The 18,702-nt window shown below is 39.7% G+C and overlaps 1 protein-coding gene across 1 annotated transcript in view; it reads left to right on the top strand.

The window, feature by feature from the left end:
- Positions 1–18,202, top strand: part of ADAMTSL1 (ADAMTS like 1) — a gene marked incomplete at its 5' end in the record, with an annotated part of 75,853 nt that extends 57,651 nt beyond the window's left edge. Inside the window, 6 exons of the mRNA XM_088538346.1 lie at positions 7,076–7,276; positions 8,945–9,125; positions 12,829–13,036; positions 14,785–14,894; positions 15,807–16,027; positions 17,560–18,202. Coding sequence (XP_088394472.1) covers positions 7,076–7,276; positions 8,945–9,125; positions 12,829–13,036; positions 14,785–14,894; positions 15,807–16,027; positions 17,560–17,666 — 1,028 coding nt within the window. The remainder of the gene's footprint in view (positions 1–7,075; positions 7,277–8,944; positions 9,126–12,828; positions 13,037–14,784; positions 14,895–15,806; positions 16,028–17,559) is intronic.
- Between the last annotated feature and the right edge of the window lie 500 nt (positions 18,203–18,702).

The raw sequence follows: 18,702 nt of genomic DNA, 5'->3' as shown, positions 1-18,702 counted from the left end.
AATCTTAAGGTCTTACAAAATGCTGGGTTTTCACTACAATTTAACAAATTTGTTGTGACCTAATTTCAAACCTCTGCATACTTGTCAAAATATATACAAAATATGATTAAAAAGTCTTTCTGTCTTAGTATAGGATATCGTGTTTATTGCAGTTATTTACTGTTGTGAAATATGAAGCTTTTAATGACTTCAATTTATATGCGTGAAATACAATATATGAGTGACGATTCTTGCAGGAATGAGGGAAGATGAGATGGAAGTGAATATTTGTGGAAATATGGAAATGCAAATGGTATGCCTAATATATCAAAGTGGAGAAAGGAAAGCAAGGTGGAATAAGAATATGTTTTTACTGCTTTCATGCAGCACAGTATTTCTTGGCATCTGTTGCATTGTTGAAGTATTTTGTTAAAGATGTGCTATTGAGTTTCACAGAAAATGTTTGTGAACACATCTGATAAATCATTCCTCAAAGCTGAGGGTTAAAAGCCCCTCATGTTTTTTCAGATCTTCAGAAATCTCCCTGTAATTTCTGTAAATAAAATCTACACTCAAGGATATGTATATGTGTGGCAAGGAAAATTGCATTGTACCCTGTATATAATTAAATGAAGCTTTTATACTGCATTTATGGGTGAACCACAGGAAGAATACAGCTGGAATACAGCACAAGCTCATGAATTTAAAAAGAAAGGGGAACATAAATATTTAAAATAGCTAAGGTCTGAAACAAACATAAAATCCAGTTCTTACTTGGCACAATGCAAGACTTAAGCAGTGCCTTTGAAAAAGGAAGGCATACAAGAAGAAATAAATGTACTAATGATTGTATCTAGCCTATCTGTTTTATATATGTCATGTGCATTTTCAGGACTCATTGGATGTCAATGAAGTATTCATGTTTTGGAAAGAAATGGCATGCATGTGTTCTACTGGCATAGAGCTATTCAAAAATAGAAGAGGCCATCACCATGTAAATTCTTGACCTTTATTCTGTTTTTATTCTTCTGATGAAATGACAGTAATGCAACTCCTGAAATACAATGCTTATTATTGGGAATCTGAAGAGGTGTCAATATATGAGAATACTCGAGTAAATCATTTGGGATTTGGTTTCCATTGCCTTTTATCTCACAGACTTCTTGGTCCTTCTAGGAATCTGCCTAAGCTGTGCTTTTGTGTTTCCATAGAGCGGTGGTAGCAGTTCTTTACCTCTTAGAAGGTAAATTAGGATAATGAAGGTACTGAAGGATACTGATTTGATCTGTTCTTCTGGTACTGGGACCATATAGTTAGAATATTCTTCATCTTGTTCATAAGGAACCTTCTTTTATCACCAGCTTAATACTCTGAATTTTCATTTTTCCGTACTATAGTTTTCTAGACTATACATCCTTTAAATACTATGCATTTGCCTATCTGTAGAAGATACTGCCAATAACTAAAAACAAATGAGTTAGGTGACAGAGTGTACTTTTTTAAGACCAAGAATGTTCCTTCTGTGCATCTACACTTGGCTGCCTGGGCTGGCAGTCATAGGGTGTGCAAGCTCTTCCTGCGCCTTACTGCTGAGCTGCTTGAGCCACAGTGTCCCGCAGTGATTGTTCAACATGTCTCTTGGGCATTTTTCCCTCGAAGATTTATTTCTACAGTTCTTCTGGAGCTGTAGAGGAGGTGAAGCAGGGGTTGACACTGAAGGACACTGCTGTTAAACCTTTGCCATTCATTGCATAGGGTTAGCTGAGGAGGCATTCCAGCATACTGTAGCCATTCTTTTAGGCTGAGGTTTCATGACTTAGCCATTGATAACTCTTTTCCAACAAGTCCTTGTAGTAGAGGGTTCTCGGTGTGTCAGAATTCCCCAAATCAGTGCCATTTTTAAGAGCAGTGTTACTATTACAGCTTGAAAACCCTCTTGTTTTCTTAATGGGCCCACCGTGTGGCTGTATATTTGGGAACATTTTTACAGCCTCTGTGGGGCAGGGAATCGGCCTAACTCAGTGTTTGTTGAACATGATGTAAATTTACGGTGCTATGTAAATGATATCTAATAGCAACAACATGTGTGGCATTTGGTAACTGGTTTAAGTGTTCTGAGAATTGTTTAAAAACCATGTCGTATTTAATATAATAAACTACTCCTTTGGAGCCATAGATAGATAGTTATTTAAAATATCATTAAAGAAAAAAAAAAGTACTGTCCTTTCAGCTGTTCAGCTGAATTTTCCTCTTTCAAGAATTCCTATATACATAACTCCTTGTGCAATATAAGTTCATATTCATTGGCCTCATTTAAATTATCATTAAGAAAGAGGTTATACTTTACACTACTTCTTTCTTTTGGAGGTTTCAGGGATCACAGTGCCATTTAAAGTATGTTATCCAGTGTACAAAAGAAGTTAGAGGTTAAGTATCTTGCATAACTTTATGAGTTAACTCTGCTAAAATTTACCCTCTTACTACATCAAAGGTTCTTTCCAGTTTGACTAAAGCAATAAGGATCTGTCTATTAGTTTTGCCACTTTAGCAAAACAGGTTTTACATAATGATTTAAAGACTTAAGACATAATTCTATTTGAACTTAGTTCAGTTTGATAAAAAACTGTCTTTTTTACTAGTACATTGGACATATTAAGGTAGTAATAATCAAAGCTACCTCCTTTATGTTTAACATGCATTTCTCATTTCAATTACCTGAAGAAAAAAAATAGGCATAACAGGAAATGGATAAACCATTTCTATTTGTCAGTCTGATCTCATTAACATAGTGTAAATCCAGGAAATACAGCAAAAATAGATTTACATAAATTGAATTGATTTTCATTTAAAATTGGTCTGTGGCTACTTTCCGATTTTTTTAAAGCAAATTACCAGGATCTCATCTGATCGTTGAGTTTATTTCTATTTTAAAAGGATTCTTTAATTCTTTGAGCGTGGAGATTATGCTGAAAATGCTGTCAGGTTTTGTATACTGTTGCTGCATTATCTTTATTGCTTTAACAAGGTGTCTTGTAATGTTTCACTTTGGTGAAACTTAATGTGCACTTTGGTACAGAGTTCAGTATAGAATCATAGAACTGTTTGTTTTTTTCTTCTTTTTTTTTCTTCCTTTTTTTCACTCTTGCTGCTTTCACTTTTAATTTAGCTACTAATTCCACTTCTAAATCACTCCCTTCCTCTTCTAAAATACCAGTGTGGCAGAATGTTGGCAATTGTCTTCCATCTCCTAGTTTTACATTTGGTTAAGTGTTTGTGGGCTACAGGGACAGGGAAATGGGCCTTTGAATTAGCAAGTTCAATCAAGATTTTGGTGAACAAACTACAGTTACTACACTTTGTGATGCCCTGAAACACACAGTCACTAATCAGCTGATGTGCTTATCATCATACAAGTCAGACTGTTCTAGTTGATTTAAAGTATTCTGAAGTTACATAGTGCATATGTCTGTCTATTGCATGGACTGATTACTGATGAATAGCAGTGGTTTGTATAAAACTGCACTAGCAGGTGCAGAATGGAGGTGAACATTAATACCAGTGTGTCCAAACTGCATGCCATGTGTACATATCCTGGCTTTCCATCCCGAACCTATCTCTAAAATAGGAAATACTTCTCAAAGATTGAAGTGTTAGACTAAGACAAAGGGACAAGGGTTTGGTTGCCAGCTCAACTCTACTAGCTTGTGGCTTGACCTTAGGTAAGAATTGTCCCATCAGGTGCCTCTTTTAACTGCTGGCAGAGTGGAAAAGGTGAGATTACTTCCCCCTGAGCAACAACTGAACTGTGTTGAGAAAGTTACCTGAACTGGGGCTGAAGAAAGCAAATTCTTTTGAGCTCAGACTATAAAACTTATTTCATTTAAAGAATTTTCAAGGAAAGCTCATCATCTGGAACCGAACTCTTCACTCTGGGTTCCTTTTTAATAAGTATTAGAAAGATATTTGGTTGATCAGCAACTCAATAAGTAGAATACGAAGCTATTTGTTAGACGAATTTAAATGCGTAAGAAGAATCTATAAGAATCTTCTTAAGTAACTTATTTAAAGGCTTTTTTTTGCCTTTTTATTGCAAATTATGTTTAATGCTTTTTTATTTTATTTGAGGCTTTCATTGTTGCTTATCATACCTTTCTGCTGATTTGAGGTAGCAGACTATTGAAAGGAATTATCTAATTAGTATCATTAATACCTTTTTGATTCTGTCCTTCAACTCTTCAAGTGAGAAAGAAGAGTTATGTAGACTATGTATTTAGTTTTCTTAGCTTTATCCCAAAGCCTTTCTACAGTTACAGTTACACAGTGAATGTTGCACATGACTAATGGAGAGTTTAATTTGGCTTATAGTATGAATTTATTCTGTCTTCTCAAGTAGTGTTGTAGAACTGTTGTAAAACTTTGCCCTTTCACCTCCAAATACGTCCCTGTTATGCTTAAAAATTATAACATTTTTCCTACCAAAAAGTGTAATTTATACTAGATTTTTTATAGCCATTTTTTACACATCTGTGGCTCATCTTGGCCTTGAATCAGTTCAGAGTCACAGCCAACCTGGAACAGGAGCTTAAGGCAGTATTTTCCTTCAGTAGTTAAGAAGGACTGATCGAGACAGGCCATCTCATGCCAGGACCTTCACTACTCAGATATCTACTCCTACAGCAGATGCCTACTACTCAGAGCCCAAACAGTGTTCCTTTCCTGCCTCCCCATACTCTTACTGATATACTTACTCTCTACTTACCTGTTTTATAGGAAGGCCTTCTTTTGTTTGTTTGTTTTCAGAATGTTTATTGCATGCTAGGGGCAGGTGTTAAGTTTTGGAAGGATAAAGTAGTAACTGTCCACAGAGACGAGAGGAAATAGAGAATAAGTGTTGGTAATCTACATTAATGGTATTAAAGTTATTCCTGGCAGATAATACAGGGATATTTTTGGAACATACTTGTGGGAGGACAATGCATACTTTTTTATTGTGCTCTGGTTCTCATCAAATATGCATAATACGTTATCCCATAGCTTCGGTATTTATACCATGGAAAATGTGTAGAAAATGTCATTTGTGAAATGTGGTTGATCTCATTCTACATGCACAGATGAAGAGTATCTGTTACATACGAGTCAGTAAGGTTTTATTGTTAAATATGAAAAAAGTAGTAATGACTCATTAGTAGCACATACCAAGGGAAAAGGGGATTGATTCTTTTTTCCTTCGTATTATTGATTACTAGCTGTTCCTTTGTTAATATTTACATATACACTTTGAGTGAAGGAATAATATATATGGCAAGCAAAATAGTCAGTAATGGGAGGACTGTATTGATTTTCTTGGCAATAAAACATTAAAAAGAGGGTGCAAACTGGGATTAGCTGCGTGCAGAAGTTAGCGTCAGTTCCTTTAACATAAAACTGACCTTTCTACTTTCTTTATTTTGTTTGTGCAGCCTGTTTTACAAATACAAATCATAAAACTGAATTTGCAGCATGTGATTTTCAGTTGTCATGGCTATATAGAGTACTATGTTCAAAAGTCACATAGCTACTTATTCTTAAGTTTATTCATTTATTGTTATATTACTTTGTTTTTGATTTCTTTTAACTTTGGTACCCTTAAATCAGTTATACTGAAATCTTTCATGTCATTCATTTACCTGAGAATGACTGTCTTTTGAAGTCTGGATGAGTGGTTTCTAAGAAAAAGAGTAGGAAAAATACTTCTTGTTCTTACAAAAGATATAATACTTGTTCTTACAAAAGAACGGGAGGAATAATGTAAAATGAAGCGTAACAGAATAAATACAGAGCTTAAAACAATGGCAAACAAAAAGTCTGATTCTGTGTCTCTCTTTCAGCAAAGAAAGCTGTTTTTTGTGATCAGGAAGTGTACAGATAGGGAGACAACGGCCAAGAGTAAATCTGTGTTAGACTTTGCCAAGGATATTACAGCAAATAACAAAGGTTCTTTGGCTGTATAAATAGAAGGGGACAAGGGAAAAAGAGGGAGTGCTGTGAATAGTGTGTGTTTGCTCATTTTCCTCTTTCTTTTTTTTTTTCTTTAAGGTTTGGCTGTGTTGTCTGTGGGTTTATTGTCTGTTTGTATGTTTGCTTTCCCAGTGAAACACAATGGCTGTGATTGCACAATCTAGTATGCCTCCACCTGGACCCTCCACCTGGGAGTCAGTCCTGTGGCAGCAGTGTGCTCTTTATATGGCATGAACCAACCCTCAAGTGCAGTTTTATCCAGCCTACTGCGGCTTCCTGCTTTGGATCCCAGAAGGGTTTGCCCATGGCAGGGGACAGTGCTGAGCCCACTGGAGCTACAATGTTGTGAATGGCCAAGGATTTGCACTCACAAGCTGCAGATGGGGTGTCCACTGTGCCTGGAATATAGCAGAGGTCACTTCTTCATCCTATACAAACCCTTTTATTTACCTGACCAAGAAAACTTCAATTCTTTTGTGCAAAGCAGTATATTTTGCTACAGAAAGAGTGTAACTGAACCTAGTTGGATCACCCATTGAGGTATGAGAGGTGACAAAAGAGACAAGAAAATGCTACAACAGCCGGATTCCTGGTGTGTGTTTAGAGGAGCAACAGAAGACAAAGGAAGGGTGGCAAGAGCCCTCAATTCTACATCTCTCTTTTGTCCCTGAAACTTTGCAAACAATGTGTCTGTTTCAGGGTTTGGTCTGGGCTGTGTTTTGGAAACAAGCCAGTTCAGCCTTCAGGATAGATAAGTGAGAATGCTAGTTTCTTTCTTATGGTGATACACATTTCAGCAAGGCCTAGATACATCTTTAAGAATGAAATGTATATTTCCCTACTCAATAGAGTCCTGACTACTGCTGACCTCAGGTGATCTGAGATTTTTATGTGACTAATATTGTGGCTATTAGGTTTTTCTTTCAGCTGTTAAGAAGGTACCCACTACCACAGTATTTATAACTTTGATTATGAAAAAAAAAAAAAGGAAGTAAAATTGTATGGAAGTATTTTTTTTGATTTTTTCAGATCATTTAATTTTGCATTAAATACATTAACCGCACACTCAGCAGCTTTATTTCATGACCCAATTTTTTAGGCTGTGCTGTGGATGGTCACCCAACTCCAAACATCACCTGGCTTTTTGCTGGTGAGCCTCTGAATGTGCAGCATCACATCCTGGCAGCAGGTCACATTCTTCAGGTACTCAACATCAGTGATGCCCTGGAAGGTGAATTCAGTTGCCTTGCGGAGAATGAGGCTGGCTCACTCACACAGAAGACCTCCCTGGCAATACAAGGTAACTTTCTACCTTTTGTCTTGCTGTTCTTCAGAGCTCCTGGCATGGCCTTCCTTGAGCTGACTTTATTGTTCCAGATTTCCCAGCTCTGAAGCTGTTACTGTGACACACAGTAGCAAGTGGGTGTTATAGTGTTCTACTGATCCAGACAGACTTGCAAGTCTACTGAGTAATTTGGAGTGTTTTGGTTTTTACTTTCCTAGAATTACATGTGATATTTCTGGTCTGCTGAGCATACAGCACTTAACTGATTCAAGCTGCACCTATCTATATAGAGTCAACCAGAAACTTGAAGACAAGAGTGTCATAGATCAAACCCCACAAAACAGCAGTCCTTCCCTTAGTTTTCATAAATCACTATTTCATATTCTCTTCTGTCTTGAAAACCATTCCTTTGAAAAAGATGCCATTACTTTGTTGTCTTTACCTCGGAAGCCGAATTGAAAGTATGTACCAATGATAAAGCTACAGAATAGAGCAGGAGAGATGGGTTGGAACAGAACATGGAGTTTTCATTGCTGTAATTGTCAAGGGTCAAGTAGAGAGCAGATGTAGCTTTCCTTATTTTTTCCAATAAAATTTTAAATGTGTTGCAACTACCCTATTTACTTTGAAGTTGAATTACCCATGCGATATACTAGGTGAGAAACACACTGATGTAAGTTACTGCTAGTAACTACTGGTAACTGCAGTTAACTATACCTCCAGTAAGTCACACCCCTTTAAAAATCAGAATGGTTATCAATGAGTCCCATGGATTATTGCTGTGAAAATGTGATACATTGTATTTTTTAAATATATGATTTAGAGGCACACCTTTAAATGTTAGAATGAAATAACCTCATTAAACATGTTTTTCTTTTGTTCAGTTTGAGGATACAGCACTCAGAACATGCCTTTGGAGATATTTAGAGACTGTATTATGGGATCTGGTGACCTTTTGCAAAGAAATGAAAGCATGTAATACTGCAAGGACTAATAATGCCTTCTTTTTCATAGGCCAAATGGAAATACCTGACTAACTATGATAAGAGAAATCGCTTAGCACTAAAGCTACTGTAAGAAAAATAAATAGTATGAAGACCTTCATATCTTGTAAAATCATTCCTATATTACTTTTAATGACTCTCACTTCTTGTGTCACTCCAAAATTCCCATTGTTATATTTTTTCAGAAGTGTTTGGAAAGGCAGTTATTTTCACATAAGTGCTACGAGTCTTTTCCATTAGAGATAGGTGTGAAACACGTATCAACACAAGGCTGTTTTCGGCAGCATCCCAGGAGATTTCATGCTTGCCATTGCCATAATATCTGACAGCCTCACACTCACAATGGTGTGGTAGATACACTCAGTGTATTACCCAATTAAATGTGTATAAATGCAGAGATTTGCAACACCCTGCATCACTGTGTAATGCCTTAATGGCTCTACCGTGTCATTTACTCCCCTTCTCTGACTCTCCTTAGCCCCAAAGAATGGGGTTTATTATACCAAAGACAGTCAAAGGCTTAAGTAAGTAGTAATTTCATTCGTTCTTTGTCTCCCACTTGGTGCCTTTTAGGGATAAACTCTTCCTCTGCACCTGGGTCACTGAGTGCAGATACTTAATGTCTTTTAGTGCTGACTGTTATTATCTGCTAACAGGACTCTCCTTTGCTTTCTGGCAGAGTACCACTGGTCAGCGGACAAGCTGACGGCTTGTTCGGCGTCCTGCGGCCACAGAGGGGTGCAGCTGCCCCAGCTGAGGTGCTTGCTGGACGGGACCGAAGTCAACGCATCGCACTGCAAGGAGAAGCCCCAGCCAGTCCTGCAACCCATCCCCTGTAACAGGAGAGACTGCCCTTCACGGTTTGTCCATACGTTCAGATGTCATACGTGCCTTTAAGGTGCTGTCAGCATTTCTTTGTTCTGAACAGCATGCTATCACAGCCTCTCTACTGTCCTTTGGGGAAAAATCATGAGTAAAAGGAAGTTTATGGATGCTAAACCTAGAGGAATCAGGGTTTGTATTGAGATTTTTAGAATATGTACATAGTATATCACAGAAACTGTGTCTCCTTCTTCAATAATTAAGAGCACAGAGGAACTTCATTAGCAAAGTTCACAACGTAATAGTATTTTTCAGTTCTTCCCAAATAGTGTTGATGATAGCCAAGAATACTTTTCAACTTTTATGGTGATGTAGGAAACTCAATTTTTGTCTCTATTTCAAACCTCACTAGGTGTTTAAACTGTGGTTATCTTCACCATGAGTTTGAATTACTTGGAGGAGTGACAGTACCTTCTGCTTATTGTTTTACTTCCTGAAAGGAAAGGTGTCATCCTAGTTGGAGCCTTCATATATTACTGTAAATTGAAATTGGGAAGTAAGAGAAATTGATATCCTCCTCCTACTAGTAAGTACTAGCAGACTTTCAGGCCCATATAGGTAAATTTCTCACTGGAGAGCAACCACTGACCTGATTTTCTTCGTGTAACTTTAATACACAAACAGTGGAAATGATTGCAAAATGAGCAGAGGAAATTCACCCGCAGTTGTAATAGTCTGGGCCATAGGGAACAAGTCATCACAGTAGCTGACTCTGGTTAGGAACAATAAGGTAGATGGCAGACTACATAGAGCCTCTGTCAATCACTCAAAAAAGACATGTCTTAGACTAGCACCATTTTCCTTTGAGCTCTGTATGTTAAAAATGTGATGACTCCTTTTTAAGAAAACAAAAAGGTGTAGTAAGTCTAAGTCAGCTACAAATTTCAAATCTGAACCAAGAGCCAAAATCTTTCAGGCAGGCTAGTGCATTTGAATATTGACTTTCAGCTTTGTTTCACATTTAGTCAAAATACAGTATAAAAATATAGCACATCAATATTGTGTTTCCATGCCAACTGATACCACTCATTGAAAAAACATAGATTAATAACTTGACTCAAAGCAAAACCTGACCCCAGATTCTACTCAGGCGCCACAACTTTTCAGATCCAAGAGACAGCAGCCTTGCAAGATACCATCTCCATGTATAGCCCCAAACACTTAGTCGAGTTGAGCTTTCCCAGGTGCATCTGTCCCTGGATCCAGTGTGCATGAAGGAGGTCAAGCTGAGCTCTGCCTCCTCCTACAATTTGCTAGCTTGCAGTTTTCTGGGGATTGTATCCTGCTATCATAAGTTAAAGCTATCTTTCAGTTAAATACAGTTGTGCCACAACAGCCTGCAGGACTACACTAAGGTATATTTCTTTCCTTCCTTCCTTCCTTCCTTCCTTCCTTCCTTCCTTCCTTCCTTCCTTCCTTCCTTCCTTCCTTCCTTCCTTCCTTCCTTCCTTCCTTCCTTCCTTCCTTCCTTCCTTCCGTCCTTCCGTCCTTCCTCCCTCCCTCCCTCCCTCTCTTCCTTCCTTCCTTCCTTCCTTCCTTCCTTCCTTCCGTCCTTCCTCCCTCCCTCCCTCCCTCTCTTCCTTCCTCTCCCTTTCCTCCTTCCTCCCTCCCTTCCCAGTCACAATGCTTTCCTCCTTGGCACACCTTGTTGCAGAAGAGGCTTTGACCTAGGCATCTCTACAGATACTTTGTGTAGTGCTGTACTATTCCATATCAAATATGCTGTAGTTCTGTGATTCGGTGGCTCCTCGGCTGAGATGTATTTAAGAGCTTTCCATATTGCTTTTTTTTTGCTGCTTTGTCCCTCTGCAGTCTATTTTCTTTGTGCATACACTTTGGCTCAGTATGTAGGCATTTGCAAAATGATCAGGATCTCAGCAGAAATTTAGTGCAACTTCTCTCATGCAAGCAGAGCAGATTTGGAGTTGTACCACTATATTAAAGAAACAGGATCTAATCTGGCGTGAGTAGTGGTTCTAAGCAAACTGTTGAGAATAAAGAAGCCAGATTTACCACTCCTGCTGTGTCTTGGGTATAAGGCAAGGTTCAGCTTAATTACCTTCAGTATTATACCCCTGACTGTCTTTTCAAGCATATATTTTCTGAGTTGCCAGCTGAGTGAATGAAATATGAAATGTGCTCATTAACACTAGTTTGACGTGGAGATGGCAGAATTTCCATGGGAATGATTTATGTCTTTTTATGCCTTTCCTGAACTGTAATGCAACCCATAACCCTCTCTCAGCTACTGAGAAACTGCTGAGGTGTATGCTTGGAAATAAAAGTTAATTGAAAGGCAGAGCAGAGCTGTTGACAATGGGTAGATAAATTTCATGAAAATTTCATGAAAAAAGTAACATAAAAAAGTATTTTTACTTTTCATGTCAGGAGTGTGTTTGTTAACATAGATGTTTCTATGATCATGGGAGTTAATCATCTGCAGAACACTACTGATTGTGCATACCTCTTCATGAGACTGAGAATACTTATAGCCTCTTTTGTAAGTAGTTATAACTGCTGCAGGGACATGAGAGGCATTATTTTCACAAATCCTGCAGAGCGGTGAAACTTAATGAAGCAAGCTGCTTGACCATAAATTTCTTCAGGAAACTACTAATCACTTGCCTTTCTCCTATTCCTACAAATATCTCTTAGTCAAACTCAGCTGTATGAATGTTTCACCACTGTGTTGGAAAGGGCTTTCTCTCAGGAGCATATTGGCTCCTTCCCATGCGCAGACCTAAATTTTGCACTGTCAGGCCTCACTGCTGCTGACAGCCTGTGTGTATGAATACAGTCACAGATGGTGGTTCTCAAGGGATTTGCTTCTTTCACAGAGAAGCTTAGCAGCAATAAGTCGTAGCATATTGTAGCAAGAGATCCTGACTGTTTTCTTTATACAAGGGAAGAAGGCTAATGATCCTTAAACATACGAAGTCTGTTGTCACTCTTGGTAAATTTAGGAACTCGGGCTATCATTTTCTGTTGTTACAGCTTTTTAACTTGTTGGAATCTTTGTGGGTTTTTTTTTAACCCTATCATGTATCGATGCAAGTGTCAGCCTCAACTGTTGATTGCACTATCCAGCTCGAGAGGAAAGGAAAAAAACTGTCCTCTGTTCTGCACTAACAGTGCACCAACCCCATCCCTGAGCAACCTTTAGGCTTTTCTGTCAAGGAGATATCATAATGAGCTAGGGAAGGCAGTAAGCTCTCAACAGCAAGTTCAAAGTGGATTATGGGCTACTCCAGTGTCTCTACAAGGAAAGGATTCCCCAGGAAGGATTAGACAAAAGCTGGTCTTTGCTGGAGCTGTGAATGCAGCCTGTGGCTGTGGACTCTATGGCACAGTGCTGTATAAGCTGCCATGCCCTAGTGTCTGAGCTAGAACTATTTAGCAAGCTTAAAATAAAATAAAATAAAATAAAATAAACTCTAAATCCAAAGAACCTTGAAAGAGTCTCTTAAATGAAAAATGTTCTTTCTTCCCCTGCATCAATTTTAAGTGATTATGGTGGGAGGAAGAGGCGCTCATCATCCTCTAGGATTGCGTCCAAAATGAACCAAGTCATGGTTGGCTTTTTTAGTCCAGTCTCTGAAGTTCTGTTGACAGTGATGTTCCTGCAGTTGTTGCATTTAAAGTGTGTTTCTGCTCCCTGACTGCTTTGGCTTTCTCCAACAGATGGATGGTAACATCATGGTCTTCTTGCACACGGAGTTGTGGTGGGGGCATCCAGACTCGACGAGTGACATGTCAGCGACTCACAGCTAAAGGCAATTCTGTCCCAATGTCAAATGATGCTTGTGCCCAGGGATCCAAACATCCTGTGGATACTCAAAACTGCAACAGGCAGCCCTGTGTTGAGTGGGTGGCCTCCTCTTGGGGTCAGGTAAGGAGCAAGCAGGCAGTCCAATGACATGAGAAACCTTGTAGTACAGGATGGGAGATGAGAGGTGTAATTTTGCACCCTGATATATTTACTTTGTGATGTACAGGATTTTGAAGGGGCAGGTAGTTTCCTCACCTCTGTCTAACTCATATTTCCTGTACTACTCATCCTTGGTACTGAAGTTCCTGTGTATTCCTTAGAAGAGAAAGAAGGTACACTGCAGAGCATTGTATTATCCTTGCTGGAAAGCTTTATTCTTTCAGCTTCTCATTGCAGTAACAGGTGACAGGTTACCTCTGTAATACTCTTCTCCTAAATCAATTATTCCTTTTACCACTTGGTTAGTGTGTTTCGATTGTGGTTGGACTGGTGGTTGTGATAGGTACTGCAGCAATCCAGTTTTACAAGGTGACTGATGTTGCCACTTAAAATAGGAGCATTCTTGATTTGTATGACAAAATGCAGAATAGAAAGCTAAAAGCCAACTGGTGTTGGAAACATCATCTAAAGCTCTTGCCTCTGTATTTTGGAAATTTCTCTTTCAAAGATAGAGTTATCATATTACTTTTGTGAGTAAAGCATAGAACAGTTCTTTGGATGAAAGAAGCACATTGCCCTATTTTTATTCACTTTGGAGTTCCAGGTAGGCACTGGTTATCCTCTCAAAAAGCCTCAGTCCTGCTTTGTAGATCTTTGTAGGTTTTATAGTTCCCAATGACAGCAATGCCTGGCTAAGATGATCAAAGTGGTCTGAATCCGTTTGTTGAACCTGACATTTGTGAATTATAATAATAAAATATTTCTTCTACTTGGGTTTTAAAAAATCAAGTCTCATGTGAGCCTATGCAGCTCAGCCTCCAAATCACAATAACATTATCAAACTACAGTTAGGAACAGATCGCTGGCAGGGTATCAATGGCATGCTAAGAAGTGCCATAGGTCTATATTGCACAAGTTCACTGATTAACTTTCCAAGGGAACAAAATAAACAGATGATCTCCTCTCCACCTTCTATAATTAATCCCTTTCCTTTCCCTTCTTTTCCATATAATTAACACCAGTTTTCTACAGGTTTTTAATTAAAAAGAAAAACACACACACACAGAGTCACATGCTATATACCTTCTTTTAATTATTACTTAATCTAAGCAGAGGAGCGGAAAGTTTAACAGCAAACATACTTGCATATGTTAGGATAACCTCAGTATTGGGAGAAGCTTGCAGATCTATTATGTTTGTCATATGCTGCTTACATTTATTGTCCTGCAATTTTTAAAATTATTAAACCAAGGATAATATTGGTTATTGGTTAAATATGTTCTTGGTTGTCAACTATTCGATCAGGAATTATGATAGCACAAGGTGCAATATGCATAGTAAAAGGAACTTATTGAGATTTCCTGTATGGAGCCTGGAATCTTGGCTAATGATATGGGAGCATTTTTTGGTTTGCTCCAGCAGATATATTTAAGGTTGAACTATTGAAGAGGAGAAGGGAATAAATCTAAACAGCTGTTACAGAATCTGCAGAGCTATTACAGAAATGTAATTTCAATACTAATGGAGAAGGGTCAGGTAGGACACAATATGGTTGTGTACAGCCTCCAAAGCCCACAGAGCTGCAGGAAGTACTTGAAAATTTCATGATTATTGCACAGCAGTGTACTTTTTGCTTCATCAGCCATCTTAAAAAAGAGAATATATCTTTTCTTCTTTTCCCTCTAAGTACTTTTCTTCTGTGTTCGTAGTGTAATGGGCCTTGCATTGGACCTCGACTGTCTGTACAACACAGACAGATATTTTGCCAGACCAAAGATGGGATTTTGGTGTCCTCTGATCAGTGCAGTGCCTTGCCAAGGTAGGAGATAAATCCCTTACGACTGTAAACCACAATACTTTGCAGATATTTTGAATGGACAAAGCTACTTGATATCTTTGGGTTTTTTCTGTGTAACAAAGAAGCCGTGCTGCATGGCTACTTTCGCGGTATAAATCTCACCAAATGTAGGCTCAGATTTTCAGTATACATTCATACAAGTGACAGAATGAAAATGGACCAACAACTAGAAATTCTTCTAGTGATGTCAAACACCATCTTAAAGGCTGCCAGTCTCATTACCACTCATTTAAACAAAGATTGTAGTTATAAAAAGAAGGGAACTGTGTAACATGCTTCTTCCTGCAAATAAATTCCTTTGTTAATGTTATAAAAATATATAGGTATTTTATATGAGACTTATACACTTACTCTAATCATGACTAGAAATTAATATGATAGTCTTTTTTCATTATATTCAATCATATTTTTTCATTATCTCTGAGGCATTTAAGTTGGAACCAAGTATGACTTGTGTGTCTTTTCTGAGACCGTTGGAGGAAAAAGGAGGATTTCTGACTATCAGTTCTTCTTCCCCCTGTTTGTCAAGCCTAAAGAAGTAACAGAGCTATGCTGGGTTTGCTGGCCTGCTTCACCCATACCTCTTCAGTGGACCGTTGGCAGCATATGATAGCTGAGCACTTGTTTGGGCCAGCTCCTCAAGTGTTTCAGATGGTAACGTTACTCCACTAGATCTGTACCAGTTTACACCAGTGGAGGATTTGGTCCTCGAGTTCCCTAATAAAACTGAAATTTCCTCAGCTTGGAGCCAGTGAAGACGTGGTGCTCCTCTTCGGTTATGCAAGGCTTTCAGTGCCCAGAGCTTACGTGTTGGCCACACCAGGTTGCATGTGCTTGCATGATCCCGAACCACTCTTCCCTCTCTGCTTGCAGGCCCCTAAGCACACAGAACTGCTGGACCGAGGTGTGCGGCGTGCACTGGCGGGTCAGCCTGTGGACGGTGTGCACGGCAACATGTGGGAATTACGGCTTCCAGTCGCGGCGCGTGGAGTGCGTGCACATCCACACCAACAAGCCCGTGCTGGAGCACTACTGCTCCTGGAGACCCCGGCCTGCAAACTGGCAGCGCTGCAACATCGCGCCCTGCGAAAACAGTACGTTCCTGGGAGAGGGCTGGGAGGGAGCGGAGCTGCCTCGGGGAAGTGCTGTCCTGGCCCTGCTAGGAGCCATCGGCCAGGTGATGCGCAGAGCCTGGATCTCAAGCGCAGCATTCCTGCAGCCCCCGTGCCCATTGCTGTTTGGTAAGGGTGGTATTCTCTGAGATCTGGAACTGCAGCCTCTAGTCAACAGTACGAAAACAGCGGGTGCAGTCTTAACTTTCCATCAGTGAAACTGATAGAAACTAGAAGCATGAGTCATAAACTGTCTTTTGGCTGAAGATGAAATAAGTCTAAACCCAGTAAGCAAATCAATGCCTTGAATTCCTGGAGTGGAGGTTGCTTTCAGGTGACAAGTAGTTAATTGGACTAGCAATTAATAATAGACTAGAGATAGGGCAGAACAGATGTGCCTTGTTTGAAACCAAGCACTGGCACATCAGCATCTGCCTGGGGAACACCAGGCAGCCCAAGTGTAAATCCCTGTCGCTTCATCTGCTGTAGCTCCCACTTTAAAGGACAAGCCCTACCCTCTAGTGTGCAACACAGCTCCAGAGCTGTCTTCACATGGCCTGGAACCAGCCTGCCCTTGGCAGCACTGCTCTGATGGTCCCACTCTCTAGAGCAGAATGAGGGCTCAGTAGGTCCAGATTGAGCAAAGGCTGAGGTCCCTTAAAGAAAATGGAAGGAATCAAGGAAGTTTAAATGCACCAAACAAGATCTTGCTGCTTCCTGCTACATAAAAGGATCCTCCATCTAGTGAAGAGAGGAGCTGACATGGATAGTAGGAGAAAGAAACGTAATACTACTCTGGGAAAAAAAAAACTCTCATGCCTTAGTGTGAAAAGTGCAACTGTCTGAAAGTACAGCACACGTGAGGACTTGCAGAGTTACTGAACAGTTTTCTGATCAGGAACTCAACAGTAGGAGAAGATGGCAGACTCAAAAGTTGTCTACGTAGTACTAGGGACCTTAAATACTGGAGAATCTCAGAAGTACTTTGAACTATTTTAACATCTTCACCCATACTGGTGTAGCACTTACTTGTGAAAAGCCCAACACAAAATCTGGTCAGCTGGGGGTGGCATTCCCATGCATCATCTTTGTGAAATGTGCAAGACTGGACAAAGTGCATTTGATCCACTCTGTTTAAATAAATTTCAAGTTTTTAAATAGTTTTATTTACTATCAATCTTCAATTTAAAAACGTCAAGAAAGAGGATGAAACTCTTCCCAGAGGAGTGACTGCTTCTCCCAGATGAGGGTAGGTGGAAAGCTGCCAGAAGGGCTGAAGCAGAGCGGGAGCCTCATGTTCTGTAAGCAAAGGCTGGCCGCTCTGTTCTGCATGGAGTCGTGGGCTCCCCACCAGGTATTTGCAGTGACCAGGCTCATAGGGAGACCTCCTGACACAAAGTTGTCTTGCTTTCCTCCTGAACATGTAGCAAAGTGTTCTCAGGTAGGAAATCAGGTAGGAAATCTTTCATTCATTGCTTCACTCCCATTTCTTCTTTTTGTTTCTCTTTTGCCAGTGGAGTGCAGAGACACCACAAGATATTGTGAGAAAGTGAAGCAGCTCAAGCTCTGCCAGCTCACCCAGTTCAAGTCACGTTGCTGTGGGACTTGTGGAAAAGCTTGAAGGCAAAAGAAACGGGGGAAGAAGGGGATCAAAGCCTTTGCTTTGCTGTGGCAAGGACTTTTACAAGAAAATACAAAGGGGATGGAATTCATTTTTTTTTCATTTTATTTATTTATTTCCCTTAAAAAAAAGAAAAAGAAACATTTTACAAAGTCATTGTTATAAAGGGACTTGACAAGTTTCCCATCTATAAATCTGGGAGACAGAATGTAGCAAAATACAGTCATGGTTGTAGATCAGGAAGAGTAGATGAGCCACGTGCCACCAGCAGGATGAGTCTGAGAAGAGTGGAGATGTCTCTGAAATCATGTACATGCCTGGAGAGGGATGGGGAAGCAGCTCTGAGTCAAAAGCCAGCGTCACACCAGACTACTGCAACATGAATCAAAGAATCAAACAGCTTGACAGATCTTGGGGTACTGGAGAAAAAGACTGAAATAAACGTTCAACTGTGCAGTTTGCAAATACTTCCTTTATCATAGTTTTTGGGGATATAAGCATATGATTTTGCTTCATAAATCTACTTGTTGCATCTATTTTTGGATTCCTTTTTTCTTTCGATACCTCTCTCTCCCTCTCATCCCTGGCCTTTGCATGATTTCAATGGGAGGCCCTGTAAGTAATTTTGAGGACCTGGCATCTTGTGTCTGAGGAAGTTAAACACTACTGTGTAATGCAGATGGATTTAAAATAGATCTGAGAAAGTTCAGTGAGGGCTGGGTGTCAGGGGATGGGAGAGTTGGGAAAGGGCAGGCTCCACCATAAAATAGTTTTAAAGAAAGGAAAAAAAAAAAGTTTTATTCAGGAGAAAAGAATTATTTGCTACTGGCAGGCTGTAATGCAAACCTGCAAATACTGTCCTACACAGAGCACAGGCGGGAAAATGTTTGTGGTATTTTATGGCAAGAGAAGCTGCTAAACACAGCACACCTGACTACCACTCTTTTGGAGTGGAGAGCGGGGCGATACTGCTTGCCAGGGGCTGGGTCTTTCAGACCTGGGGCACAGTAAGGAATTTGAGGAACTGTTTTTTCCT

This window comes from Tinamus guttatus, unplaced genomic scaffold, assembly GCF_059628265.1.
Source record: "Tinamus guttatus ecotype Peru unplaced genomic scaffold, ASM5962826v1 Tinamus_guttatus_pri_ptg001022l, whole genome shotgun sequence".
NCBI lineage: Eukaryota > Metazoa > Chordata > Aves > Tinamiformes > Tinamidae > Tinamus > Tinamus guttatus.
The sequence above is the reverse complement of the archived record's forward strand: the minus strand, read 5'-3'. Positions and strand labels throughout refer to the sequence as shown.